Source organism: Pygocentrus nattereri, chromosome 16 (assembly GCF_015220715.1).
Source record: "Pygocentrus nattereri isolate fPygNat1 chromosome 16, fPygNat1.pri, whole genome shotgun sequence".
NCBI lineage: Eukaryota > Metazoa > Chordata > Actinopteri > Characiformes > Serrasalmidae > Pygocentrus > Pygocentrus nattereri.
Window position 1 is genome coordinate 35,874,499 of NC_051226.1, and position 27,689 is coordinate 35,902,187.

A 27,689-nucleotide genomic window follows, 5' to 3' on the forward strand; every position below is an offset into this window, starting at 1 on the left:
GTGCTGATTGTTGCAGTAGGGACTGTAGGGAGGACAGCTGAGGCGTCTCACTAGGTGAAGGGGAACGCTTGGAAAGAGCGTCTTGGTGCAGCCAAAGAGGTGAAGGTTGACACCTAGTGGTAAAAAAATGAAAAACAACAAGACAAACTTTTTTAATGGAAGTCAATGTGAAAAGGTTTTCTCCAAATAATCTTGGACGCTTCTTAGTGGTACATTCATCATGACATTTTTGCGCTATGAAAAGCCAGCTGTTGTTTTAAAATATGTCAAATTTGGAAGCAGCAGTCAGTACCTACCTACAGAGGTCCTAGGAGATCTGTTGGTGACCAGAAGTTTGGCACCGAAGGCTCATTGATGCACGAAGGTAAAAAGTCCTTCATCGGTGGTCACAGGACACTGTTGGCTGGATATTTTCGGGTGGTGGGCTATTCTCAGTCCAACACTGAGGTGTTTAAAAGCTCCAGCAGCACTTCTTATTTTTGTCATATATTCGTCATAATATAGCAGTAGTTAATGTAGAAGCTTTGTAGGTGTAAGTTTTTATTCTTTGTGAATACGCGATAGTGTTGCTACGATAATGCTAATTTCAGCCATGGGATTTAGTCTCTATAGGAATTTTTTCATGTTAGCGTCAAGCTAGCATTGGGCTAGCGTTGGTGTACACTTAAATTCCCACACTAAGTTAAAAAAAAATTTACTTTCCCACACTGAGCTTAATACTATACAGCTCAAGCTTAAATACTGACTTTTGGAGCTTGTAAAACACACGTTCAGTTCATTTTCACATTGATTATTGCAGTTTTGAGTGAATTCTTTAGTAACTACTTCAGCTTAAAGGCCACCTGTGAGCATTATTGGAGGAGCCTGTTAGCCCTTTTGCCTTTGAAAGGACAGTAGTTTGTATTCTTGAAAATCTGAAATGATGAATTGAACCTTTGAAAGTATTTCAACTGTGATTTTAGAGTTTCTCATTTTCTCAACTGCCCATGGTAGATCTACCATCCATGATCCAGATCCTCCTGATCCAACAAGGCTTACTTAGCATTTGCTATTCAAGATCAGTTACCATGAACTTAATATGATAATCCAAGTTCTCGCATTGATGTTCTGATATACAGTGTTCGTCAACTCATTTGTAATGGGAATTGGCTTAATGGCCACTACTAGTTTCCTGTAGGACTCCATTAGATTCCATTAGGAAACAATGCACCTGGAATCAGTCCCTGTTAAAACATTTGAATATTTACACTGTGATTTGAACCCATTGGGGGTTGATATCACAATATAAACAGACTACTGGTCAGACCACCATTACAGACCACTAGAAACTAACAAAAACTTTTAATGGTTTCTGTGATTTTTTTTTCCCCAACAGGGTGATTTATGATCGGCTTCATTTAATCAAGAGACAAAATACCAAAATAAAGATTTTATTGAAGTGCTAAATGGTCACATGATGCACAAACAGGGCTGATTTGCAAAAGAAGAATGGAAAGCTCAGAAATACTATAACGTAAACGTAAACAAATGTGCTTGTTCCCTCGATAGGGGCTTTCTATGGTGACTGCCTTGACGCTGCAGTGTGACATCACTTCCTTTTTTGGAGCTCCCTCATGAGGGCATCCAGCTGTGGGAGGGAAATATAAATAAAACATCACCAAACCAACAAGACATCTGCCACATCAAAAATCTGTATGTCCCTTAGAAATAAACATGATGAAATCTCACCAGGATGCTCTTCAGGATGTTGGTTCTCAGGGGTCTCAGATAGCTGCATTCTCCCGCTTCACACAGTTTAATCTCCCCCGACACCTGGCAAAGCCACCGCATAGACAAAGACGATGTTAAAATTCCTGCCCAGTTCATGAGAAACACCTTCCTTACTGGCCACTTTATTAAAGTGAAAAACACCCACCTTGTGCTTCCACTGACTGGCCACTTTATTAGAAACACCCACCTTGTGCTTCCACTCACTGGCCACTTTATTAGAAACACCCACCTTGTGCTTCCACTCACTGGCCACTTTATTAGAAACACCCACCTTGTGCTTCCACTCACTGGCCACTTTATTAGACACACCCACCTTGTGCTTCCACTCACTGGCCACTTTATTAGAAACACCCACCTTGTGCTTCCACTCACTGGCCACTTTATTAGAAACACCCACCTTGTGCTTCCACTCACTGGCCACTTTATTAGAAACACAGACCTTGTGCTTCCACTCACTGGCCACTTTATTAGAAACACCCACCTTGTGCTTCCACTCACTGTCCACTTTATTAGAAACACCCACCTTGTGCTTCCACTCACTGGCCACTTTATTAGAAACACCCACCTTGTGCTTCCACTCACTGTCCACTTTATTAGAAACACTCACTTTGTACTTCCACTCACTGGCCACTTTATTAGAAACACCCACCTTGTACTTCCACTCACTGGCCACTTTATTAGAAACACCCACCTTGTGCTTCCACTCACTGGCCACTTTATTAGAAACACCCACCTTGTGCTTCCACTCACTGTCCATGTTATTAGAAACACCCACCTATACACTACATGGATGTATAGTTACAGGCTGTAGCTCATCGGTTGCTGCACCCTTTATAAGCCCCCCTCTGCCATATTCATCATTGGTCAGTTTCTGACCTATATATTATTTGGGAAGTGGTCCATTTTGACTACTGATGCAGGGCTAGAGGATGTGCATCAACAGAAAAGCTACAGTGTCTAACCAAACACCAGCTACGAAGGGGTTTCTGATAAAGTGGCCAGTATACAAATACTCTGCACTTATAAATGTGAATTCTCCGTTTTGCGCTTAAGAGTCATTCAGATTTGCCACAATAAAAGGCAAAGAATTTATATATGGTCATCAGGAGTCCATCAGGAGAAATGACCTGACGGCACATAATAATAATAATAATAATAACGGTCAGTATCTCCTTTAATAAAGTACTCAAGTCAAGTATTAGCTATAACTTCTACACTCCACATGACTAAGTCCTGGACAGTGGAAATCCATAGAGTTCCATTGAGTTCAGCTCTTAACCTGACCCTTTTCTCTGATATCCTGATGCTCCTGGATTAGTTGGATTAGGGGCTTTCGATGACCTAAGGTTGGAACAGACCACTGCATGATCTCTTGTGGCAGATCCAGGCCTTTGTTGCATATGGCTTCCAGATTCATGAAGAGGCTGGTCAGAGTGCATCTTACAGATGTTCTTGTTTCGTGTGCTGATACCTCTGGTGAGCCGTACGAGTCGATCTCTCTCTTTCCTCCAGGATACCAGCCATGAGACCAGTGCTGAGAGGCAGACAACTGCACACCCAAACAGAGCAGCAGAGCCACCACCAGCACCAACCTGCACCCGCACACCATCACTATCACTACAGAGAGAGAAAGAGAGTGAGAGAGAGTGAGAGAGAGTGAGAGAGAGCGAGAGAGAGCGAGAGAGAGTGAGTGAGCAAGAATATTCTATACAGAGTAACAGGCCTCGTAGACAGTCACGTGTTCAGCCTCAGGAGGTTAGTAAAAGCATTTGGTCTTTATGCTCTAATCCAGGGGTCACCAATCCGCTGTGGCCGGTGTAGCTGCAGGTTTTCATTCCATCCAAGCAGAGGGACACATGATCCCACTTGAATCAGCTGCTTTCTTCAACACTTGAGATATATGAGGAGCTCTTGTGTGGCAGGAAGGAAAACCTGCAGACACGTTTGAGTCAAAACAGCTGAGGTTCTGATGAAAAAAACTAAGATCTTGAATTATTAACCAGAAACCAGTATTAAAACTTTTAAATATTAAAAATGTCACACCAGTGGGCTCCAGTGAATGGGCATGAATGGAGCTACTGAGTGCTAATCAGGTGGCATTACTGCTACTGAGAGCTGATTGGTTATCAAAACTGCTACTGAGAGCTGATTGGTTATCAAAACTGCTACTGAGAGCTGATTGGTTATCATCACTGCTACTGAGAGCTGATTGGTTAACATTACTGCTACTGAGAGCTGATTGGCTAACATTACTGATACTAAGGGTTGCTGGGCTATCATCACTGCTACCGAGAGCTGATTGGTTATCATCACTGCTACTGAGAGCTGATTGGTTATCATCACTGCTACTGAGAGCTGATTGGTTAACATTAATGTTATTGACAGCTGATTGGTTATCATCACTGCTACTGAGAGCTGATTGGTTATCATCACTGCTACTGAGAGCTGATTGGTTAACATTACTGCTACTGAGAGCTGATTGGTTAACATTACTGCTACTGAGAGCTGATTGGTTAACATTACTGCTACTGAGAGCTGATTGGCTAACATTACTGATACTAAGGGTTGCTGGGCTATCATCACTGCTACCGAGAGCTGATTGGCTATCATTACTGCTACCGAGAGCTGATTGGTTATCATCACTGCTACTGAGAGCTGATTGGTTATCATCACTGCTACTGAGAGCTGATTGGTTATCATCACTGCTACTGAGAGCTGATTGGTTAACATTAATGTTATTGACAGCTGATTGGTTATCATCACTGCTACTGAGAGCTGATTGGTTATCATCACTGCTACTGAGAGCTGATTGGTTAACATTACTGCTACTGAGAGCTGATTGGTTAACATTACTGCTACTGAGAGCTGATTGGTTATCATCACTGCTACTGAGAGCTGATTGGTTATCATCACTGCTACTGAGAGCTGATTGGTTAACATTAATGTTATTGACAGCTGATTGGTTAACATCACTGCTACTGAGAGCTGATTGGTTAACATTACTGCTACTGAGAGCTGATTGGTTAACATTACTGCTACTGAGAGCTGATTGGTTAACATTACTGCTACTGAGAGCTGATTGGCTAACATTACTGATACTAAGGGTTGCTGGGCTATCATCACTGCTACCGAGAGCTGATTGGCTATCATTACTGCTACCGAGAGCTGATTGGTTATCATCACTGCTACTGAGAGCTGATTGGTTATCATCACTGCTACTGAGAGCTGATTGGTTATCATCACTGCTACTGAGAGCTGATTGGTTATCATCACTGCTACTGAGAGCTGATTGGTTAACATTAATGTTATTGACAGCTGATTGGTTATCATCACTGCTACTGAGAGCTGATTGGTTATCATCACTGCTACTGAGAGCTGATTGGTTAACATTACTGCTACTGAGAGCTGATTGGTTAACATTACTGCTACTGAGAGCTGATTGGTTTGCATTAATGTTACTGAGAGCTGATTGGTTTGCATTAATGTTATTGAGAGCTGATTGTTTAGCATCACTGCTTCTGAGTGCTAAAATGACAAAATGCTAAAAGTGGTTCTGCATTTACAAGCTATGATTTTGTATGAAAGCTCCATAGGAAGCCATTCATTTTAAATGAAGTCATAGTGCCCTCTAGTGTCCGACAAACTTTAGTTTAGACTACTAAATAGACTTAAGACTGTACTAAAGAGACTTTAGAATGTATTAAAGAGACTTTAGACTGTATTAAACAGATTTACTATTTTACAGGCTTTAGATTGTACAAAAGAGACTTTAGACTGTGTTAAAGAGAGTTTAGACTATTAAATAGATTTTAGACTGTATTAAAGGGACAGACCATATAAATGAGACTTTAGACTGTAGTAAAGGGTCTTTAGACTATATAAATGAGACTTTAGACTGTAGTAAAGGGAATTTAGACTATATAAATGAGACTTTAGACTGTAGTAAAGGGTCTTTAGACTATATAAATGAGACTTTAGACTGTAGTAAAGGGAATTTAGACTATATAAATGAGACTTTAGACTGTAGTAAAGGGAATTTAGACTATATAAATGAGACTTTAGACTGTAGTAAAGGGAATTTAGACTATATAAATGAGACTTTAGACTGTATTAAAGGGACAGACCATATAAATGAGACTTTAGACTGTAGTAAAGGGTCTTTAGACTATATAAATGAGACTTTAGACTGTAGTAAAGGGAATTTAGACTATATAAATGAGACTTTAGACTGTATTAAAGGGACAGACCATATAAATGAGACTTTAGACTGTATTAAAGGGACAGACCATATAAATGAGACTTTAGACTGTAGTAAAGGGTCTTTAGACTATATAAATGAGACTTTAGACTGTAGTAAAGGGAATTTAGACTATATAAATGAGACTTTAGACTGTATTAAATGGTCTTTAGACTATATAAATGAGACTTTAGACTGTAGTAAATGGTCTTTAGACTATATAAATGAGACTTTAGACTGTAGTAAAGGGAATTTAGACTATATAAATGAGACTTTAGACTGTAGTAAAGGGAATTTAGACTATATAAATGAGACTTTAGACTGTATTAAAGGGACAGACCATATAAATGAGACTTTAGACTGTATTAAAGGGACTTTAGACTATATAAATGAGACTTTAGACTGTAGTAAAGGGTCTTTAGACTATATAAATGAGACTTTAGACTGTAGTAAAGGGTCTTTAGACTATATAAATGAGACTTTAGACTGTAGTAAAGGGAATTTAGACTATATAAATGAGACTTTAGACTGTAGTAAAGGGTCTTTAGACTATATAAATGAGACTTTAGACTGTATTAAATGGTCTTTAGACTATATAAATGAGACTTTAGACTGTATTAAAAGGGAATTTAGACTATATAAATGAGACTTTAGACTGTAGTAAAGGGAATTTAGACTATATAAATGAGACTTTAGACTGTATTAAAGGGTCTTTAGACTATATAAATGAGACTTTAGACTGTATTAAAGGGTCTTTAGACTATATAAATGAGACTTTAGACTGTATTAAAGGGTCTTTAGACTATATAAATGAGACTTTAGACTGTAGTAAAGGGAATTTAGACTATATAAATGAGACTTTAGACTGTAGTAAATGGTCTTTAGACTATATAAATTAGACTTTAGACTGTATTAAAGGGTCTTTAGACTATATAAATGAGACTTTAGACTGTAGTAAAGGGAATTTAGACTATATAAATGAGAATTTAGACTGTATTAAAGAGATTTTAGACTATTAAATAGACTTAAGACTGTATCAAAGAGATTTTAGACTGTATTAGAGATTTTAAACTGTATAAACAAGACTTAAGACTGTATTAAATATATTTAAACCGCATAAAAGAGATTTAACTATTTGAAAAAAAAACTTTAGACTGAATAAAAAAGACTGAGCTGAGATTTTACACTGTGTTAAGGAGATTTAAGGCATGTAAACAAGACTTAAGATTGTATTAAATTGATTTGCAACTGTATTAAAGAGACTTCTGACTGCTTGAAAGACACTTTCAACTGCGTAAAGTTTAACCAAGTTCTACCTGATGAAACTCTAGTGAGCAGTCAGTTACCACACACGATCATTTTGGAATGTTCCTTTAAAACGTCAAACTGTAGGAAACGGAACAGTAAACTGTGTTTACCTTTCCTCTGATATTCCTGTGCTGGCGTCTGTTTTCAGGTTCTACTGCTGATCTTCTGAAATCTGCTGCTGAGCAGAGAGTTTGTCCTGCAGCGCTGAGTTCGAGGCTTCTTACCAGCAGCCTTTTGGTGGAACTGACGATGGAGCAGCTGAGGAAAGCCCAACGCTTCTTCACTGAGACCCTCTTCATCCTCTGCCTCCTTATTTATAACCCATCACACATGCAGACACAGGAGGGGCTCCGGTGGGATGCAGCCAGAGTGCGTAACATCCTCAATTCCAATTATCGTCTTCAAACACTGCTGCCCCCTGAGGGACATCGGACCCTGGACTTGATCCTGCCTCTCTCTCACACACACACACACACACACACACACACAGTGAATGATGTGTGAAAACGTGAGTCATTTACCAAAAATGAATGACAAAATAGGAACCTTGATTCATAAGCGATAATAAAAAATGCTCAAAATTAATCAACAGCAATAAAGTGTTATAATAATGGATTATTTTGGCCTGGGACACAAACGTAGCTCACAGGAAGTTGGAGGGGTCAAAGAACTTTCAGGGAGGGAAAAAATAAGAGAGGAAAAATTATAAATGCACTTTCAAAACAAGTGACACCAATAAATCAGAGTTGAAAATCAATGTTTCTCACCGAGCAATCGCGAGAATAGGTATTTCATCCTCTACCGTGCATAATATCCTCTAAAGTTCAGTCTGGAGAAATCTCTGTGCGCAAAAGGGCAAACCGAAAAGCCGAAAACCACAACCGAATGCCCTCGACCTTTTACCCCTCAGATGGCAGCGCATTAAAATCGAGCAAGCGTCTGTGATGGATGTGACGAGGTACTGTGAAAAGCCTGGGTCAATAAACTCTGTTCGGTGCTGCATCCACAAATGCAAGACTGTACCAGAAACACTGCCGCCTTCTCTGGGCTCGAGCTCATCTGAACTGGACTGTTGCACAGTTGAAACGTGTGATGTGGTCAGCCTTACGCATTATTTACCACAAATGTCTCCCATCGTGACCGTTTTAAGCTTGTGATGCGACAAAGTCGCCCGACGGTGGCACAACCAACGACTTGTAAATGACGAATAGCAAAACTGGTTCAGTTGACATCTCCAGGTGACGTGGTAAACCTACTCCTGTCCCAACTGTTCGGAATGTGTTGCAGGCATCAAATTTGCAAGGAGTGTGTATTTACAAACAACACTGAAGTTCAATAAGTAAAACATCAAACATTGTGTTTTTGCTCCGTTTTTAATTTAATAGAGTTCAAAGTGGATTTAGCAGTGGCTGTGTCCTATTTGTATGAGCGTTTCACATTCCTACTCGTGTTGATTTGCAATTTATTGATTCAACAATATCTTTTAATAAGAAAATCATTTGAAACAGCTGAAATACATTTTTCTCTCTGTACAGTAGTATTGACTAGATGGCTATAAATAGCAGAAATATTTTAAGAATAAAAACAGTATAAAATAAACATTAATTTAAGATGATATGGATAACAGAAGCGAAGAGAAGACAGTCCTTTATTAGGTCCCACAACAGGGAAATTCTCAGTGTTACAGGAGAAAAGGGACAGCAACAAAAAAAGAGAACAAAATAATTATAAATAAATAAAAAAGCTGAGATATTCAGTTTGTAAGGATATTTTGCCTGAAATTCAGATGGAGTTTTGCACGATTTACCGGTTTATATCACCCATGGGACGGCGAGGAGTTACAATATAAACAATTCTAAATAGAAAGCTCAGAGTATTTACGCTGTAGAGATATTTAACACTATACCGCACACGGAGTGTTGATTATACTGCACACAGGAAAAGATGAGAAGATCCCAGTATGTTCTGTAGGTGTGTGGGGTCCAGTGGGGGGTGGAGGGGGTTCTACTGGGAGCAGTGCTGGTTGTTCAGTCTAACAGCAGCAGGATGGAGGGACCTGTGATGGCCTCCTTACACACTTGGGGTGAAGCAGCCGGTCACTGAAGGAGCTGCCCATTGCGGCCAGAGTCTCAGGCATGGGGTGGGAGCTGTTCTCCAGCATGGATGCTAGTCTGGCTAACATCCTCCCGTCTCCCACCGCCTGCACTGGCTCTAGGGGGCTTCCCAGGACTGAGCTGGCCCTCTTACTGAGCCTGTCAAGTCTCTTCCAGTCCGCAGTTGAGATGCTGCTGCCCCGGCAGACCACTCCAAAGAAGATGGCTGATGCCACAACGGTGTCAAAGAAGGTCCTCAGGAGCGCCCCCTGTACTCCAAACGACCTCAGTCTTCTGAGCAGGTCGAGTCAATAGAGTCAGCTCTGGCCTTTCCTATAAAGCGCACTTGTGTTTTCTGAGCAGTCTATTGTTCAGGTGGAAACCCAGGTACTTATAAAAGTCTACCCTCTCAATGTCCCTTCCCTGGAAGTCCACCACCATCTTTTCCCTACGTTGGTCAGCAGATGGTTCCTCAGGACACCAGTCCACAAAGTCCTGGGTCAGTTCTCTGCACTCTCTGTCGTCCTCATTGAGTCCGATTGAGTCGTCAGAGAACTTCTGTAGGTGGCAGTTTGTTGAGCTGTAGTGAAGGCTGCAGCGTACAGGGTGAAGAGGAACCGGTGCCAGGACTGTTCCCCTGTGCTGCTGAACACCATGTCAGACACACTGTGGTCGGTCGGTTAGATAGTCCAGAATCCAGTTTGATAGGTGGTCTCCAGCTTGTCCCTCAGGAGCCTCGGCTGTGTGGTATAAAAGCACTGGAGGAATCAAAGAACACTTTTTTGTACATTTGGCAACCGTGCAAACATCGTTTCAACGTTAATCAATCGGATCATTAAATCATTAAACAGGAGCCACATTTTTTGGTCCAATGATTTCAAAACATCAACATTCATGTTTGGAGGTGTAAGTTATTTATGATACACTCATCACGTCGTTTTAAAGGTCCGATCACCAAGAAGGCGAAGAGTTTTTACTGTAAATCTTCTGTATAGAAATAAAATACCTATATTTACACGTAATCTCATTCCTGTTCCACTGTAAACGGTTCATAAAGAAAATATTTTCACCAATAAATACAAAATATTATTATTGGTTGTTTTATTACCCAGTGAATGGAGCTGAGCTGCACAAGAACAGGCCAAAGCAATCAACCTGGATATATCAGAGCTAGCCCCGCCCACAGACTAATATGATAACTAATGAAATATTAATAATTTCATGTTTCAATAACAAATGACATTTTTACAGTTTAATTTTCTAAATTACATCATTTAATCAAACAGTGTAATTCATTGCTGGTTTAGTTATTTTTGTTATAATGTGGCAAAATTCTCTCCACAATTATTATTAATATTACCATTATTATTATGTGGCATATGATTATGAATTATTATAGATACAAATGTCACAATATACACTTTTAAATGTCGTAACGTATCTCTAAATTATCTATTCATGTTTATAATAATGTCATAATCTTTCCACAGAGCAACATTATTATTATCATTATTATTACTGTTGTATTTGTTATCAAGCTAATAAACATACAAATGTCACACAATATACACTATTAAATGCTATTTTCTGTTTCTAAATATTATTTTTACTTATTTTTGCAATAATATTAATATATTATATTAATAATAATATATCTTAAAAATCCCTCCCAGTAGCAAGATTATTTTCATTATTGTTGTTGTTGTTGTTGTTGTTACTTGTGAATGGGGCTACCATGTTTTGGAAAACAATAACAGGCCAAAGCAATCAACTTGAAGAGATTATTAGTGGGCATATTGTTATTATTATTAATAATAGTAATAACAGCAGCATTATTAGTATTATTAGTATTATTCTACTTGGTGGCCAGACTAACAGAATAAGTCAGGCTAAGTTTGATCACTGCAGTGTGGAGAAGCTCTGAGGGTCAGTGTGATAGCGCAGTCATTAATGTCTGGGGTGTGTGTTGGTGCCCCCTTGTGGTCAGATCCGAACACCACACCAATTACACGGACGCCTCTCTCATTTCCTCCCTGCTGAACAAGGTGAGCTGAGCGTCGTGGCCCGTGACCTCTGTGAAGGGCCCAGTGACCCCGGCGAGCCCACAGTGATGGGCGAGATTAATCGGCGTGTCAGGCGCTGATCGAGTTCCTGTCTCTCGAGCTCTGTTTAAACACTCGTCTCTGTTTGCACTAATCCGCACGCGCTCACGACCAGACATGCAGCCCAAAGGGAGGTCCAGCACACATCCTGACACCCACCCAACGCTCCATTCGCCCTTTACATCACACCTCCCACAACTGGAACCTGCTGCACTGAGGATGGAGATTCATTTTAACCCGTTTTAACTAGTTAAACCACATATATACGCACACACACACACACACATAATATATACACACACACACACACATAATATATACACACACACACACACACACACACACACACAATATATGCCCTCTGTAGTTCTACAGTTACAGACTGTAGTCCATCTGTTTCTCTGATACTCTGTTACCCTGTTCTTCAGTGGTCAGGACCCCCACAGACCCTCACAGAGCAGGTACTGTTTGGGTGGTGGATCGTTCTCAGCACTGCAGGAACACTGACGTGGTGGTGGTGTGTTAGTGTGTGTTGTGCTGGAGTTTTTAAACACTGTGTCCACTCACTGTCCACTCTATTAGACACTCCTACCTTGTCGGTCCACCTTGTAGATGTAAAGTCAGAGACGACAGCTCATCTGCTGCTGCAGTTTGTGTTGGTCATCCTCTAGTCCTTCATCGGTGGTCACAGGAAGCTGTCGGCTGGATATTTTTGGTTGGTGGACTGTTCTCAGTCCAGCAGCGACACTGAGGTGCTGAAAAACTCCTGCAGCACTCGTGTCTGATCCACTCAGGCCAGCACAACACACACTAACACACCACCACCACGTCAGTGTTACTGTACTGCTGAGAAAGATCCACCACCCAAACAGTACCTGCTCTGTGAGGGTCCATGGGGGTCTTTACCACTGAAGAACAGGGTTAAAATGAATAATGAGCTATATTATTTTTATATATATATATAAAAATTCTACACAACTATATGACAGAACGTTTATATTCCCTTTATATCCAAATACACTACATAGGGAGCGGTGAGCCACTTGAGACTTCAACTTCACCCTCAGAACAAATAAAGCATCCTTGTTTGTGATGAAGATGCTGCGATTCCGGCTATTAAACTGGGAACGCCATTGACAACCGGCTGAATCTCATCAGCGCTACCTCATTACAGCATCGGCAGATGAGGCTCGTCCCCCTGACGAATCTTAAGCAGGGAAGGATTAGCCTCTCCCCGCTGACCAGACATTGAATGACAGGCTGTTTTCCCCACGGCGGCCGAAGAACGGACGCACCTACTGGGAGGAGCCGGGCTGCAGAGTGAAGGAAGTTTCTACATGCAGATCAAACCCACTTGTAAGAAGACAACATTCATTTGTAACGTGTTTTAAAAGTGGGCTTTTAATCTGGGCCTAAAAAAGGAGCTCGGAGACGCCAAAAGCGGTCAACTGTTTAAGATTTCAGCAGAAGTTAAATCCGGACTGAAAGAAAAAACGCTGATAAAATCTCAAGCACTTTTATTAGGTTTGAACAGTTTCTTGCTTAGAAAGGCCATCTGGCATTATATAATTATATATCATTCTTATAATATATATATAATTATATATACACATATATTCAAATTCTGAATAACAAAATGCTAGAAAAAAAAAAAGTTGCAAATTAAAAAATAGGATTTTAAGACAATAATACCGAATTAAAAATATGAAAAAAAAAACCAACATACATTTCAAAATGGTCCCAGTACAGTTTCATATACAATTGGCATTAAAAAAATGGAAAAATAAAACGATAAGCAAGGCAGAGGAGAGGAATGAAATATAAATAACATTATGTACAGAAGGAGCGCGTTATGTTCACAGCGCGAAGGACAAGGGAGTGAAGGACGACGGGTGGAAAGGATTTAAAATGACTCGTATAAAAGACTCATGGGAACTGAGGAAGCGTCACATTGGAAAAGCAAGGGACAGGAAAGGGTGGTTTACATGGCGACAGACGGACAGATAAGAGGGGGATATTGTCTACGTAACTATCTTTTATCTCTCCTTTCCTGCAGAACGCATCCTGAGCTCTCTACAGAGCCAAACGATGAGCTAGACCCGGTTCTCCAGGGAACTCCAGCAGTTTTCAACCTAAACGCAGCAACGACAGTTACCACGGACAATAATCAGGTACTTAGTAAAAGACTCGGACTGTAAACTCGCCTAAGCTGAATTCAAGCTTCGCTAAGTAGTCAGTGTTACGCCCAAATAAGGAAGTCAAGGTCTCGGCCGTTTTTTTTCTATGGGGAAAAATGAATTTCCATTACGGCTAATATTAAAGCCTTGTTTTGCTGGACATGCATTTTTCCTCTGAATAAACACGTTTGAATTACGAGGTAATCAAGGAGTTAAAATACAAATGCAGGGATGTATGAAGTGATGAGTGCTTAATGCTACTTTAGGATTGCAGGTGCAGAGTGTAAGATTTAGCAGCATCTAGTGGTCAGATTGCAGATTGCAACCAACTCAATCCCCCTCCCTCACCCCTCCCTTTCCAAGCACATAGTAGAACCTACGGCAGCCGTCAAGTTTTCTGCCATAGCCTGTCCTGATTTCGGTCATGTTTTTGCTTCTTTGACAACAAGGATTCACACTACTCAATTTCTGCTAATAGAGCCCCCAAGATTTTACATACTGCACCTTTAATCTTCAAAAATAAAGCCTTTAAAACAACAGATTTTTTTTAAACTGCTAATTTGATCTGCTTGGTGCACATGACTATGGGAGTGGAACAGTTGCCGCACCACAATCTGACTGGTCTTCCCTCGTTTACATAAAGAGAGAGCAGAGTGTGCAGGGTGTTTACAGAGGTGCATATTGTTGCCTCCATTACTATTATGGTAAATTCTGTTTGCTGTAAAATTGATGAAAAAAAATCAAATAATAAAAGAGCAAAATTTCAGCACCTCAACTTAAAACCGCTTCCTGCATCCCGGTACAGATGCTACGTGCAAGCTGTGTGCTGAACTGACCTCAATAAGACTGGTCATCTCTCCAAATCACCCCAAATAAACAAGCAAGCTTTGCCAAAAGTGGTACACTGACTTGGCAGCAGTCGCTGCGGTTGGAGTAGCTGGTGTTATAGCTGCATTAAGAGCAGACTCAATGTACAGTGTTAGTTTGCACGTAGCAATATTTGTATTTCAACAACTCAGTGACCTCAAGAATCCCGAGACATTCAGAGCAAAGTCTGAACGTTTCGCCACTGAAGCGCTGGTTTATCACTATATCTGAAAACGTCGCGCTTTCCCTGTAGAGAAAAACTGTAGACCCTCGCCTCCACGGGCAGCTGCTTCACTGACCGTCTGCCAAAGATGTTGCTCATAAAAACTTGAGCGTTGTTTTAAAGCCACCACAACGCTAAACATTGCTGTTCAAAGTGATGCTCTCTACTGCTTTGGATGGCGATGGTCTGGGTAACCAAGCCAAAGCCTGCAGACGTAAAGATTCGGTTTCTAAAATAAGAGCCAAATCTTGCGAGAGTGGATTGTGATCGTTTGATTTAAAGAATTTACTACACTATATGAATAGCTGCCACACCAATCACACGCCCAAAACAACAACAATGCCCAAACGTCTGATTGTTGGGAACGTTCCTTAAACGTTCCCCCCCCCCCCATTCCTAAAGGAGCATTCTAAAGCCGAATGGTGGTACTTGCTGGAGGACGTTGGGTCAGCGTGCGTGCGAAGAGAGCGAGGATGATGTCGAATAGTAAGGAAAAGATTAAGCAGGTAGAAAAACCAAAAGCTAGCCGGAAAAAAAACGATTCAAAGCCGCACAGTCAACATGGGTCACCTCTGAAGTGACAGTTGGGCGAAAGACCAGATTCATCCCTCTTGCCCTGAAGCAAGCTGGCCTCTGTAGCTTAGCAAAATGCTAACAGGTGAGGTATGAGCTATCAATTTTCATTAGCTACATTAGCATCGTAGCTTCAGACACGCAACGTGTCTTGGCTGATTACAGAGTTGGAAATCGCGTAAATTTGTCGTCCAAAATATGGTTCCCTTTAACGAGTATCTCACCACATGCCACTGCAGATTTGTAAGAACAGTGAAAGCCGAGGCTAGAAGAGATCGATGCGTAAAGCAAAGTGATGAGGCACTTGCTCGGTGGAGCGGTCCACGCCTCTGGACACGCCCCTGAGTATATGAAGGGCTGGGGCCTGCTACAACAAGTAGGGGATGGGAGGTTTGCTGAGTGAGGGCATGTATTGGCACAGTGTTTCGTATAAAAGAGGGGGTGTGGGGAAACCAGTGTGGTTTTGGGGGAAATCAACGTCCAGCCACACAAACCAGCGAGTGCTCCCAAACATACAGTATGGACAATTGTTAGTATTCAATAAAACCCTAAAGAAAATAAAAAATGTTGACCAACTCTTCCTTTATATACAACCCCCGATTCAAAACCATCACCCTGTATTTGGAAAATGCAAAATATAAAAAAAATAAACACATTTCATATTTACCGCCAATGTGGAATGACTAAATCTGTCTCCAAGACAATAACGACGTCCCAACACCACCTCACTCGTCAGTAACATGCAAACTCTGCATAGCGTAGCGTCTACAGCGCTAATATCCAACATCCACTGACCACTAGTCAGACTGGAATCAAGAGGTCAGCGGTTAAGCCACAGTGCTTGGGTAAATCAGACTGGTCTGGTCATCGGGCACTACCGTGTAAGCATTCTATCGGTCAACAATCAATTACACGCATTGCCTGACGTTTCATTTGGGATATCAGCTTGTTGGACTTTCACTTCTCACGTTTTAAACAGCAACGCGACCACATTTGGTGTAAATAGAGCATCGTCGGCGTCCTCAATAGCCTCGTAGGCCTGGGATGATGCAAACGAACAGGTAAACAGATCAACAGGTAAACAAGAAAACAAGCAGGGTAGAAAAAAAAAGGCTCTTGAAAGATTCAATAATTGGCTCAGTGGAGTGTTAAGGGGGTACGTCCCCCAAAAGCAACTAACGACGAATGGAAACCAATTAGCATTTTCTGTCTTATTTGCATAATGCTAATCAGACTGTCCAACGAACTTCAACGTTAGAACTTCTATTAGTTCTAATCCAAATTCCATTTTAGCATTGCAGATTGAAATATTTCTTCACCTTCAACGGCTCTAGTGACTCTTGGCTGGTCGACGGGCAGGAACAGGTCGCTTTCTAGGATTAATCGCTGTGCAGAACTGTAGCTTTCTGGGCATCGCAAGAGCAACAGGATGACCTTCCTCGGCGGGTTAGCGTCGAGAAGCGGGAAAGGCAACCTGCACTGATGTACGTTTTCTGATTAAACTTAGGTCTTGACCGCTGAGCGTCCAGGCAGGTACGGAAGCAGCATCAACGCTGCAAAAAGGTGCCAAAAAAAGTCAATCCCGTTTGTTTATCCACTTCCAGAGCTCGAACCATGCCGAACGTAGGATCAAACGCCTGCTTCAGAGGACACGACTCCTTGAGTCAAACACTTGACACATAGAACAAGTGCACACGTGTTGGTTCTTCAGTTCTGAACCTCTATGAGGAGCATGGACGAAGCCCACCACCTCGAAGTGCTGCGGTTTCAGGGAGGTATCAGGGAAGATGCTGGCAGAAACAAAAATCCCTCCAGCAAACAGCTGGTCAGTGGACCCAAAATCCGAAGCACAATGAAACGAAACACGGGGGGCTGCCCACGTTTCTATTGTGTTGTTTATGCACTTGTGCTGTTGCGTGAGACGCCAAAAGCGGCAAATAAAGCTCATGCGCCAAAAGACGGCAGCAAACAACAGCAGAACAGGATCGTGAACAAGCGTCCGTCACTCAACTGCAGCAGAAAACGTTACACGCCCAAAAGGAAAATCCCCAAAGGTCCAGCTGTTCAACTCAAACCCTATTTAGTCTCTCTCACACAAATTTTATATATATATATATATATATATATATGTATGTATATATGTGTGTGTGTGTGTGTGTGTGTGTGTGTGTGTGTGTGTGTGTGTGTGTGTGTGTGTGTGTGTGTGTGTGTGTGTGTGTTTGTTTTTTTTCATATACCAGTAAACTACATCAGAAAAAAAAGTCACTCTAAAACTGCAGCCTGAGCTGCTTCTAAAAACAAAAACAGACGGGGGGGGAGAGAGAGTGTATTTACACTGTGGGGGGGGAGAAAGGAACATATGAACAAGACTAATATTACAAAATACTCAAGAAGGCATCTCTGAATTTTGTCTTTAGTTTTTTTTTTTTTTGTCCTCGTCCGACAAAAACAGCACCTCTCTCGCCTCATTGGTTCCCATTGGTTCTGTTCCCTTTTCCGTGATTCCGTGTCCCGTGTGTGTTTCTGATTGACTTTGAAGCGAGAGAAGACCAAGTTCGCCCTGTGGGGTCCCTGCTTGGTCACTCTGTAGGGTCCCTACTTGAAGTTGGCGTAGTCAGAAAAGGCATCGATGTATTCCTGGACCACTTTGTAGCAGAATTCATACTGCTCCTGCACAGGGAGGACAAAGGAATGCATATCAGTCACCTGAGTAACTCAAAATACATCAGTTAGTACACAAACCCAAGTCTAACGAAGTTAGGCTAGCGGGAAAAATGCTAATAAAAACAGAGCAGTGGTCTACGGTGCGGTTCAAAGACAAGATACACTGTATGGACAAAAGTACTGGGACACACCTCTTAATCACTGAATTCAAGTGTTTCATTCAGTTTCATTGCCGCAGGTGTACAAAATCAAGCAGCTACCCATGCAGCCTGCCTTCATAAACATCTTTGAAGGAATGGATCTGAAGTGCTGTAATAGGATGCAACTATTGCAACAAAGTCAGTTTCTTCCCTGCCAGATATTCCACAATCGAGTGTGAGTGGTATTACGGAAAAGCAGAGGTTTTTAGGATTCACAGCATCTCAGACACAAAGTATCAGATCATGTAAAGTCACACAGACTGAGGAGCATAGTGTGTAAAAGTCACCAACACTGTGCTGAGTTCCAAACCTTCACTGGAATCAACATCAGCACAAAAACTGTGGAGCTTCACTGCAGAGCTTCCATGGCCGAGCAGCTGCATGCAAGCCTTACATCACCAAGCACAATGCCAAGCGTGTGGTGTAAAGCAGCAACCACTGGACTCTCCGTCAGTCTGATGGATGAGTCTGGGTTTGGCAAATGGCAGGAGAACGTTACCTGCCTGACTGCACTGTGCTGTAAAGTTTGGTGGAGGAGGGATGATGCTATGGGGTTGTTTTTCAGGGGTCGGATGGGCCCCTTCATTCCAATGAAGGGAAATCTTAATGCTTCAGCACCAAGGCATTTTGGACAACTTGTCTGCTTCCAACTTTGTGGGAATAGTTTGGGGAAGAACCTTTCCTGTTCCAGCATGACTGAGCCCCAGTGCTCAAAGCAAGGTCCATAAAGGCCTGGCTGGGTGAGTTTGGCGTGGAAGAACTTGACTGGCCCTAACAGAGCCCTTCCAACACCTAGAACAGAGATTGTGAGCCAGGCCCTCTAGTCCAACATCAGCATCTGACCTCTGGATGAAATGAAAACTCCCACAGACACTCTCCACAATCTTATAGAAAGCTTCCCAGATGAGTGGAAGCTGTTAGAGCTCTAAAGGGGGACCAACTCCATATTAAGGCCTATGGATTTAGAATGGGAATCATAAATCTCTTGTAGGTGTAACGTGGAGGTGTCCCAATACCCATGTCCTTCTGTTCTACCTAATGCCCTCTGCTCCAACAAACAAGTAAATGCTTTTTTATATTTTAGCCTGCAACACAAAAGTAGAGACATTGAAAAGACACTGAAATGGTTAAAAATAAACAAATAAATAAATAAACAGTGCAATTATGCTTTATAAAGAGCATCCTGGAACAGCCTCGTCCTTTACGAACAAGGACAGGTCAAGACTCGCCACTTTTCCAAGAAATGCATCACCAAATAATCCAGCTGCTTAAAAATAACATTCCTCAACGTGTGACTGCTAGTATTTTAAGTACCGCTCCCTCTTCGGTGCACAATATCAAAACCACAATTTTATGCCCGTAAACCTCGACCCCGCAGAGGACACTGCATATTTCTGTGATGAATATCACCACATGGGCTCAGGAACACATTAAACTCATCAATAAACACCATCACTGCATCAACAAGGGCAAGCTGACCAGGTCACTTTACTGAATCACCAACATGATCTCAGTGCTATTAAAAGGCATCTTGCAATCGTACATGGCTTGTAATATGTAGTGTTTGTGTAACCCGTCTAAGTTTTGCTATAATAACAATACCTATTGTGCAGCACTACTGTGAGTGTGTACGTGGGCTCACCAGTGTCTGCACCATGTGGGGTCTCTGCAGTCGCAGGCTCTTCACTGTCTGAAACACGTCCAGAATGCCCTCTGCTTTAACTCGCTCCAGAACTGTACTCAGAGCACAGAATGTCCCTGTACGGCCCGCCCCGGCGCTGAGAAACAAACCCAACGAGAAGAGAGTGATAAGCACACAGAACCACACTGAAGACAAACAAAACAGTTCTGGATCTCACACTTTTAGCCTTTTCATTTTTCATGTCTTAACTTCTTCAGTCTCAGCCGTCTGACTGGTGGAGTGGGCACTGCTCACAGTGCACAGTGACAGGGTGGCTCTGATTGTCAGAGTGGATGAGTCTTGTCTGCAGTGCACAGTGACAGGGTGGCTCTGATTGTCAGAGTGGATGAGTCTTGTCTGCAGTGCACAGTGACAGGGTGGCTCTGATTGTCAGAGTGGATGAGTCTTGTCTGCAGTGCACAGTGACAGGGTGGCTCTGATTGTCAGAGTGGATGAGTCTTGTCTGCAGTGCACAGTGACAGGGTGGCTCTGATTGTCAGAGTGGATGAGTCTTGTCAGCAGTGCACAGTGACAGGGTGGCTCTGATTGTCAGAGTGGATGAGTCTTGTCTGCAGTGCACAGTGACAGGGTGGCTCTGATTGTCAGAGTGGATGAGTCTTGTCAGCAGTGCACAGTGACAGGGTGGCTCTGATTGTCAGAGTGGATGAGTCTTGTCTGCAGTGCACAGTGACAGGGTGGCTCTGATTGTCAGAGTGGATGAGTCTTGTCAGCAGTGCACAGTGACAGGGTGGCTCTGATTGTCAGAGTGGATGAGTCTTGTCTGCAGTGCACAGTGACAGGGTGGCTCTGATTGTCAGAGTGGATGAGTCTTGTCAGCAGTGCACAGTGACAGGGTGGCTCTGATTGTCAGAGTGGATGAGTCTTGTCAGCAGTGCACAGTGACAGGGTGGCTCTGATTGTCAGAGTGGATGAGTCTTGTCTGCAGTGCACAGTGACAGGGTGGCTCTGATTGTCAGAGTGGATGAGTCTTGTCTGCAGTGCACAGTGACAGGGTGGCTCTGATTGTCAGAGTGGATGAGTCTTGTCTGCAGTGCACAGTGACAGGGTGGCTCTGATTGTCAGAGTGGATGAGTCTTGTCTGCAGTGCACAGTGACAGGGTGGCTCTGATTGTCAGAGTGGATGAGTCTTGTCAGCAGTGCACAGTGACAGGGTGGCTCTGATTGTCAGAGTGGATGAGTCTTGTCTGCAGTGCACAGTGACAGGGTGGCTCTGATTGTCAGAGTGGATGAGTCTTGTCAGCAGTGTACAGTGATTGGGTGGCTCTGATTGTCAGAGTGGATGAGTCTTGCCTGCAGTGCACAGTGACAGGGTGGCTCTGATTGTCAGAGTGGATGAGTCTTGTCAGCAGTGTACAGTGATTGGGTGGCTCTGATTGTCAGAGTGGATGAGTCTTGTCAGCAGTGCACAGTGACAGGGTGGCTCTGATTGTCAGAGTGGATGAGTCTTGTCAGCAGTGTACAGTGATTGGGTGGCTCTGATTGTCAGAGTGGATGAGTCTTGCCTGCAGTGCACAGTGACAGGGTGGCTCTGATTGTCAGAGTGACAGTGGCTCACCTGCAGTGCACAGTGATCGGGTGGTTTCCAGACTGCTGTTGCTGCTTCTGGACAGCAGCGATGAGGTTGATCATTCCTTTGCCATCTGTGGGGATGCCCACCTCTGGCCAGCCGTGGAAGTGGAACTGACGAACTGCCCGAGCTTTATTCTCCTACAGACAGAGACACAGAAAAATACACAGATCATATAGCGCAAAGTATTTTTCCACGGTCACTAACTCGCCTGACAGGTAAAGTGAAGAAAGGTGAAAATGCTAAGAGGCTAGCCTGCTAACCGATCTGTCTTTGAAAAGTCATATATATTTATTTTAAAATCAAGCTTTTACAAAATGTTTCAGAGATTACAAAAAAATAAATATACTGTTTTGGCCAAAATCTTTATTTTGCTTTTCTGCCAAAACCTTTTCAATCGAACATGCGTCATGTTAAGAAAAACACTTTCTAATTGGTCTAATTGATTCCAATTAATCTAATTAGTCTAATTATTAAATAAAAACACACCATGCTGATATTTCGCCCGAACATCACGTGTTTTCTACAAACGTTATCTCTCCGCTGAGATGCCGTTGCTAAGCAACGAGTTTCACAGCTGTAGGAGACGCTCAAGCCATTTGAACATTTTTACTTCTCACTTAGCCGATTTGATCCGACTCTGAAGACGAGACGACACTAAACAACCTGGAACCACCCAGAAAAGAACCCAACACCGTTCGCCAAACGTGTCTGATCTTCAGAGTCGGACCAAATCAGCCTGAGCCATAAAACTGGCAATAAAAAGCAGGAAAGCTGCTCAGTGGAGACGACAGTTTGGGAATTTAGTGTAAGGAGCTGGAGAACGACCTGCCGGCTGAGCGGCGAGTGGGCGGAGCTCGTTACTCCAAGCTGCTCGTTAAGGAGCTCTAATTAGGAGGAAGGAACTGAACATTAAAACATATTAAACGCAGCGTTCACGGCCGGTTTATTCATTTCTCACTGTGTTTATTTAACTGCTGTATTAAAGCAGTAGAGACACTCGAGGAGGGAGTTATCACCAATAACATCACGGCTGGGATGATCAACGCCGACCAAATCACAGCCGGGATGGTATTTTGCAATAACACACTCCTCTCGTCTTCTACTGCTTAAATATACACACACATTTTCCCCCATTGTGGCTGAACTCTACTTTCGGGTCATGGTTACACTTGTCTTTTAATCCTGTAATTTCCCCGTTTTGGACACTTCTCGTTTTTGTGCTACGCATATCTGTCCTTCAGTAGTGTTGACAGAACATATGTTCATATTCAATCAGCATCTCAGCACAAAGATGCATCACTTCACAAACAGAGAGCCGACAGTGTCCGAGTTAACCTGCTAACAGAGTTATGGGGAAGCATCTGCAGGGTGGTGCTGTGGTGCGTGTGCTCACTCTGTTGTTGGTGACGAGCAGGTCCCTCACAGTGTAGCTCTCACATTCCTCCTCCCTCTTCAGCTCAATGGACATGTCGCCACACACCATCACACCATCACTGGGCCAATACTGAGCACACTTCTCCTACAGAGAGACAGACAGACACACAGACAGACAGAGATGCTGAATATGTAACCAACTGTACCACCTGTCATCCAGTTTTTTGGATTTATCGTAACTAAACCGAACCATTAACCATAATTCCACTCACTGTGCCCAATCAAGGACCACGATTCAGCTTGACAAACGCATACTTCTCCTGAACTGCTCAGAACGGACGTGTTCAAACTGTTTGAGCTGCAGCAGATCAGCGACGAAATGCTCGAACGTGGTCCTCTGCAGCTGCATTAAGTACAGTCTTTCACTTCCATGCTAAGAGCTCCTCCTGCTGGAGGAACTTCAGACTGCTAGACAGCAGTTCCAAAGCCAAAGTGGTTTATATACAACAGTTTTTCCCCCCTCGTGACAGAGGTGCTCCGGCAACACTGCCAGCTACAGCTGCCTTGGTGAAACTGAAGTATTACATTTTCATAACTTTGTGTTATTTAGCAAGCTGTTCAAAACTGAATGAGTCCTCTAGTTCTATCAGTTCTCTTTCCCGATTATCATCTGCGATGCATCACCAGCATTATTTTAATTCAAAAGTAAAGTCATTTATAAAAGAAGCCTTTCTTTGAGTTTTTGGACAAGTGTGTCCTGAGTTTGTGGGGTTTTTCGGCGCATCACTAATTCACCACATTTCAAACTGTAAAATAACCCCTACCAAAATGCAAGGCAGCAAGACTGAGCCTCTGAGCCAGAACAATAGCTGTGATTAGTGCTGCTCAACAACTGAAGACTTTTAGACCCAAAGAAACAAGCATGAAAAAGAAATGACAGTTCATTCTCAAAGACCTGCATCTCTTGGTTCCAGTAAGACCTCTAACTTTCCTCTCACCTGTCCTCTCTCCTCCAGTTCCGTCAGCATGACGATGGAGCAGCTCCTCCACTCCCAGATCATCCTCCAGAAGTCCTCGATGGTGTGCTGCAGCGGCCCCTGGCTCGCCATGTAGGAGTCCTTCTGTCTGTAGCCCTACACACACACACACACACACACACACACACACACACACACACACACACACACACACACACACAAAATACTGCCCTTACAAAAAAATGCAACTCATGGATGATTTGACGTTTCTTTCCACCGGCAGACTGGATTAAACACTCTCACACAGACAACAGTCTCAGCTGGACATGCCAGTTGTGACAGAAGTCTAGTAGAGATTACTGAACAACACACAGTTTGAAGGCACGCAGTTAGCACCATGCTAATTTCTCCCCAATTTAGACGTGTTCAATTCCACCCACTAGTTAGGCCTCCACCAACCACATGATACTACCAGCATTAGGAGGGTGAAAGTCAGCACAGGCTTCCTCTGAGCCCTGAGAAGAGCCACAGCATCTCATCTCAAAAACACGCCGTCATTGAACAGCTGAACACGCTTGAACAAAAAGCGCGACGCCTGTTCTGTTACATCTACCCGACGCCTGCGCTGGCCATCACTGTGCTGGCCGAAGGGAGAGCAAGTTAAGCCATCTCAGCCACAAAATGAGCTGCTTCCACCGAGTGGGCAGGAGTTATCCAACCAGAAGTGCAACCAACCTAATTTGGTCTGCTGGCTTACTGGTGAGAATAAGGTTAACTACTAAAGTCCAGTGATGTCATTTCTCAAGTCATTGGGTTGGCGCTGAATTGGGATACTCAGTCCTGCTTATTATTGATGGTACAGGATGCAGTGAACTGAAGGTGGTTATTTAGCCTGTAGGTGTCTTCACAAGAACAGCCCCAGTGAGATCAGAGTCTGGTTCCTATTGCATGACCAGCAATCAGAGCGTATGCAGCCCTGCTGCGATAACAAACGTGCCAAAATTCACTCAAACCCAGCAGAGATGGAGCGCGCTGCAGCTGCAGGGTGAGCCATCAATGAAAACAGAACAACCGCTCGCACACGTGTTTATCATCTCGTGCTGCCGCTCTCTGCGCGGCCCGTTAAATGACCTCAACGCTGAAAAACGCACTTTCTGAAACCTCTCCCAAAAACACGGCGCGCCATGTGTGGTCCATTAGCAGAGCATGAGGTGGTTGAGCGTGAATGTTTACATTATAATGAAAGAAATAATATACTGATTCGCCATATTAGTTCCATATGAATAACGTATTACCTCAACACAAAGTTTTTCAGGTTGCTCAACTTCGTTACAGAAAAAGTAAATCACACAATACCAAACACTAAGGGGCTCAATCGCATTTCACCCCTCGCCCCTACCACTTGGCCCTACCCCTCTGTTCTGTGCGTGCACCTCTAGGGGTAGGGTGTCCCAATTTTTGTTGAGATAGAGTGGTAGGGTGAAGCGTTTGGGCCACATGGCCCTCAAAAAAAGAGGATTTTCAGAGACTCCAAACAGAAAAAGAAAGAAAAAGAAGCATTACTCTATCTATCTATCCATCCATCCATCCATCCATCCATCTATCTATGCACATACATACACACAGTGATGTACTGGTAGCTAACTAGCTAACTTTCCCCTACCACCTTAAATAGCCCAGCAGTTCGGATGCCTCCCATTTCATAGGGCAAGATTTCAACCACTACCCCTTTGTAACTCAGTTCCAAGGAGTTAGGGTGACCCTTGAAAGCAAGGGGTTGAGGTAAAAAGAAGAAATGTGATTGGGTCTTAGTCAATACATCACTTCTCTCAGTACAAAAAGAGGAGCAGGTTCAGACTCACATCAATGAAGGAGGCGTTGACGTAGTCCGTGTTCTCCTCACCACGTTTAACAGGGATTATGACTCTGTTAAACTCATCTGAAAGAGAGAGAGAGAGGGAGACATGGTGGATCAGAGCGAGTGTGCAAGTCCAAGTGCATCTCTGTCCAAGCAAAACTTCAAATCTTCAAAACAGCCTCAAAAGGAAAAGGGAAAAAAAAACCACGGCAGAAACAGGTTGAACACAGACAACTCACATGGAATGATCTGCAGCACACGATTCTTCTTCATGTTGGCAGGAAGATTCCCTGTTCTCATCTTATCGTTCTGGATCTTTATGGAAGTGAGTTTCTACAGAAACAGACAGGCAGAAAGAACATCTTATCTGCTGGGCAGCACCGAGTTTCATGTTCTAAAACGGCCAGTTCTGTGGGCTTCATTCAGGCGCACTTCAGAAGTTCTCCTGCTCTAAAAACTTGAATAAGCTATATTCTAATGCCGGAGACACTGATTTATGATCATTTTGAGATCAGTTTTGAAGCATAAAAGCTAATAATAATGAAGAGGTACATGCAGGATGAGATGAGGCAAAACTTTTTTTCTACTATTTTGCTTTCAACGTTCTGTATACGACCTCAAAGACGTGGAGGTTCACTGGTGGGGTTTTGTATAGTAGGTAAAATGGCTATATTTGTGTGGTATTCATGGCGACCCCTGGTTCCCATCACCACCACTGTAAAGAAATCAATCAGTATCATTTCACATCAAACCACTGAATTATGCAGAAATTTTGAAAAATTGGTGGAATTCCCCTTACATTGGCAGCCCTACAATGTTAATGGTCCAATGCCTTCTTAATGGCCCATGAATCAGATAGAAACAGGATTGTTTTTTGTACTGTGTTGTACTTATTGCCTGCTACCCCACTAGTATATGTGCGCTCATCTGTCTTAATATTTATGCAGGAGAGGTATTATTATACTAGTCTCCCCTGTAGGGAGCAATGACTCTACACAGAAAAACCAGTGAATGCTCTCCCTCTTGAGCAAACAGTTGGACGCAGAGCTGAAAAACAGGTCCTGGCTCAGAGGACAAGCCAACGGTCAGTTCCCTGTTCAACAAGACCCACCTTGAACTCTGCCTCCAGGCCGCCACAGCCAGCTCCAGGTAAGGGGGCGTAGAGTTTGGCCAGGTGAGACTCCAGAGAAGTCACCTCCAACTCTGTGTCCCCATATAAGTAGTGCTCCAACAGAGCCTGGAAAATGAACACGTACTGCATCTGCAGGAAACAGAGAGGGACAGAGAAAGAGAAGATTTAAGTTCTTTAATTACAGCAAAATGTTAGCAGCTAATGAGTTTAAAAAGCAGCACTGGCGAGGGTCTGAAGGAAAGGCTGCAGACCACCAGGGGCCAAAGACTCAAAGTGCTCCGAATTTACGAGCCAATAGTGACATCAAGCACTACTACTAAGGTAATATAGAAGCAGCAAACAATGTTAAGAATTAATATTAATACATTCTGACAAGAATTTAAATGAACTAAATCATGGAGGATTACATGAACTGAATGTTGGCGTATGTGAGCTGAATCACGGAGGAGCGCGTCGACTGAGTCACGGAGGAGCGCGTCGACTGAGTCACGGAGGAGCGCGTCGACTGAGTCACGGAGGAGCGCGTCGACTGAATCACGGAGGAGCGCGTCGACTGAGTCACGGAGGAGCGCGTCGACTGAGTCACGGAGGAGCGCGTCGACTGAGTCACGGAGGAGCGCGTCGACTGAGTCACGGAGGAGCGCGTCGACTGAGTCACGGAGGAGCGCGTCGACTGAGTCACGGAGGAGCGCGTCGACTGAATCACGGAGGAGCGCGTCGACTGAGTCACGGAGGAGCGCGTCGACTGAATCACGGAGGAGCGCGTCGACTGAGTCACGGAGGAGCGCGTCGACTGAGTCACGGAGGAGCGCGTCGACTGAGTCACGGAGGAGCGCGTCGACTGAGTCACGGAGGAGCGCGT

The 27,689-nt window shown here is 43.2% G+C and overlaps 2 protein-coding genes across 3 annotated transcripts in view; both read right to left on the reverse strand.

Annotated features, from left to right (window-relative positions):
- Positions 1–1,411: 1,411 nt before the first annotated feature.
- Positions 1,412–7,585, reverse strand: gnrh2 (gonadotropin-releasing hormone 2). The gene is made up of 4 exons (XM_017725234.2): positions 7,426–7,585; positions 3,242–3,387; positions 1,729–1,812; positions 1,412–1,627 (listed from the first exon to the last, which is right to left on the reverse strand). The coding sequence occupies exons 2-4, from the start codon at positions 3,377–3,379 to the stop codon at positions 1,589–1,591; spliced, it is 261 nt and encodes an 86-aa protein (XP_017580723.1). The 5' UTR covers positions 3,380–3,387; positions 7,426–7,585; the 3' UTR covers positions 1,412–1,588.
- Positions 7,586–17,767: 10,182 nt separating this feature from the next.
- The window catches only part of ptpra (protein tyrosine phosphatase receptor type A), a 52,509-nt gene continuing 42,587 nt past the window's right edge, over positions 17,768–27,689 (reverse strand). Inside the window, exons 16-23 of one of the 2 annotated variants that reach the window (XM_037545656.1) lie at positions 26,807–26,956; positions 25,935–26,028; positions 25,700–25,776; positions 23,859–23,993; positions 22,880–23,005; positions 21,472–21,623; positions 19,857–19,992; positions 17,768–18,020 (exon numbers count right to left, since the gene is read on the reverse strand). In XM_037545656.1, the coding sequence (XP_037401553.1) occupies positions 17,946–18,020; positions 19,857–19,992; positions 21,472–21,623; positions 22,880–23,005; positions 23,859–23,993; positions 25,700–25,776; positions 25,935–26,028; positions 26,807–26,956 (945 nt within the window). In that variant the 3' untranslated portion in view covers positions 17,768–17,945. The remainder of the gene's footprint in view (positions 18,021–19,856; positions 19,993–21,471; positions 21,624–22,879; positions 23,006–23,858; positions 23,994–25,699; positions 25,777–25,934; positions 26,029–26,806; positions 26,957–27,689) is intronic. The other variant, XM_037545657.1, reaches the window with a different exon arrangement.

Coding starts and splice junctions, on each gene's coding strand:
- gnrh2 (XM_017725234.2), bottom strand. CDS start 3,379: ATGGTGTGCGGGTGCAGGTTGGTGCTGGTGGTGGCTCTGCTGCTCTGT. Junction 1,813..3,241: donor ACTCGTACGGCTCACCAGAG/GTATCAGCACAC, acceptor TGGCTTTGCCAG/GTGTCGGGGGAGATTAAACT. Junction 1,628..1,728: donor ACATCCTGAAGAGCATCCTG/GTGAGATTTCAT, acceptor TCCCTCCCACAG/CTGGATGCCCTCATGAGGGA.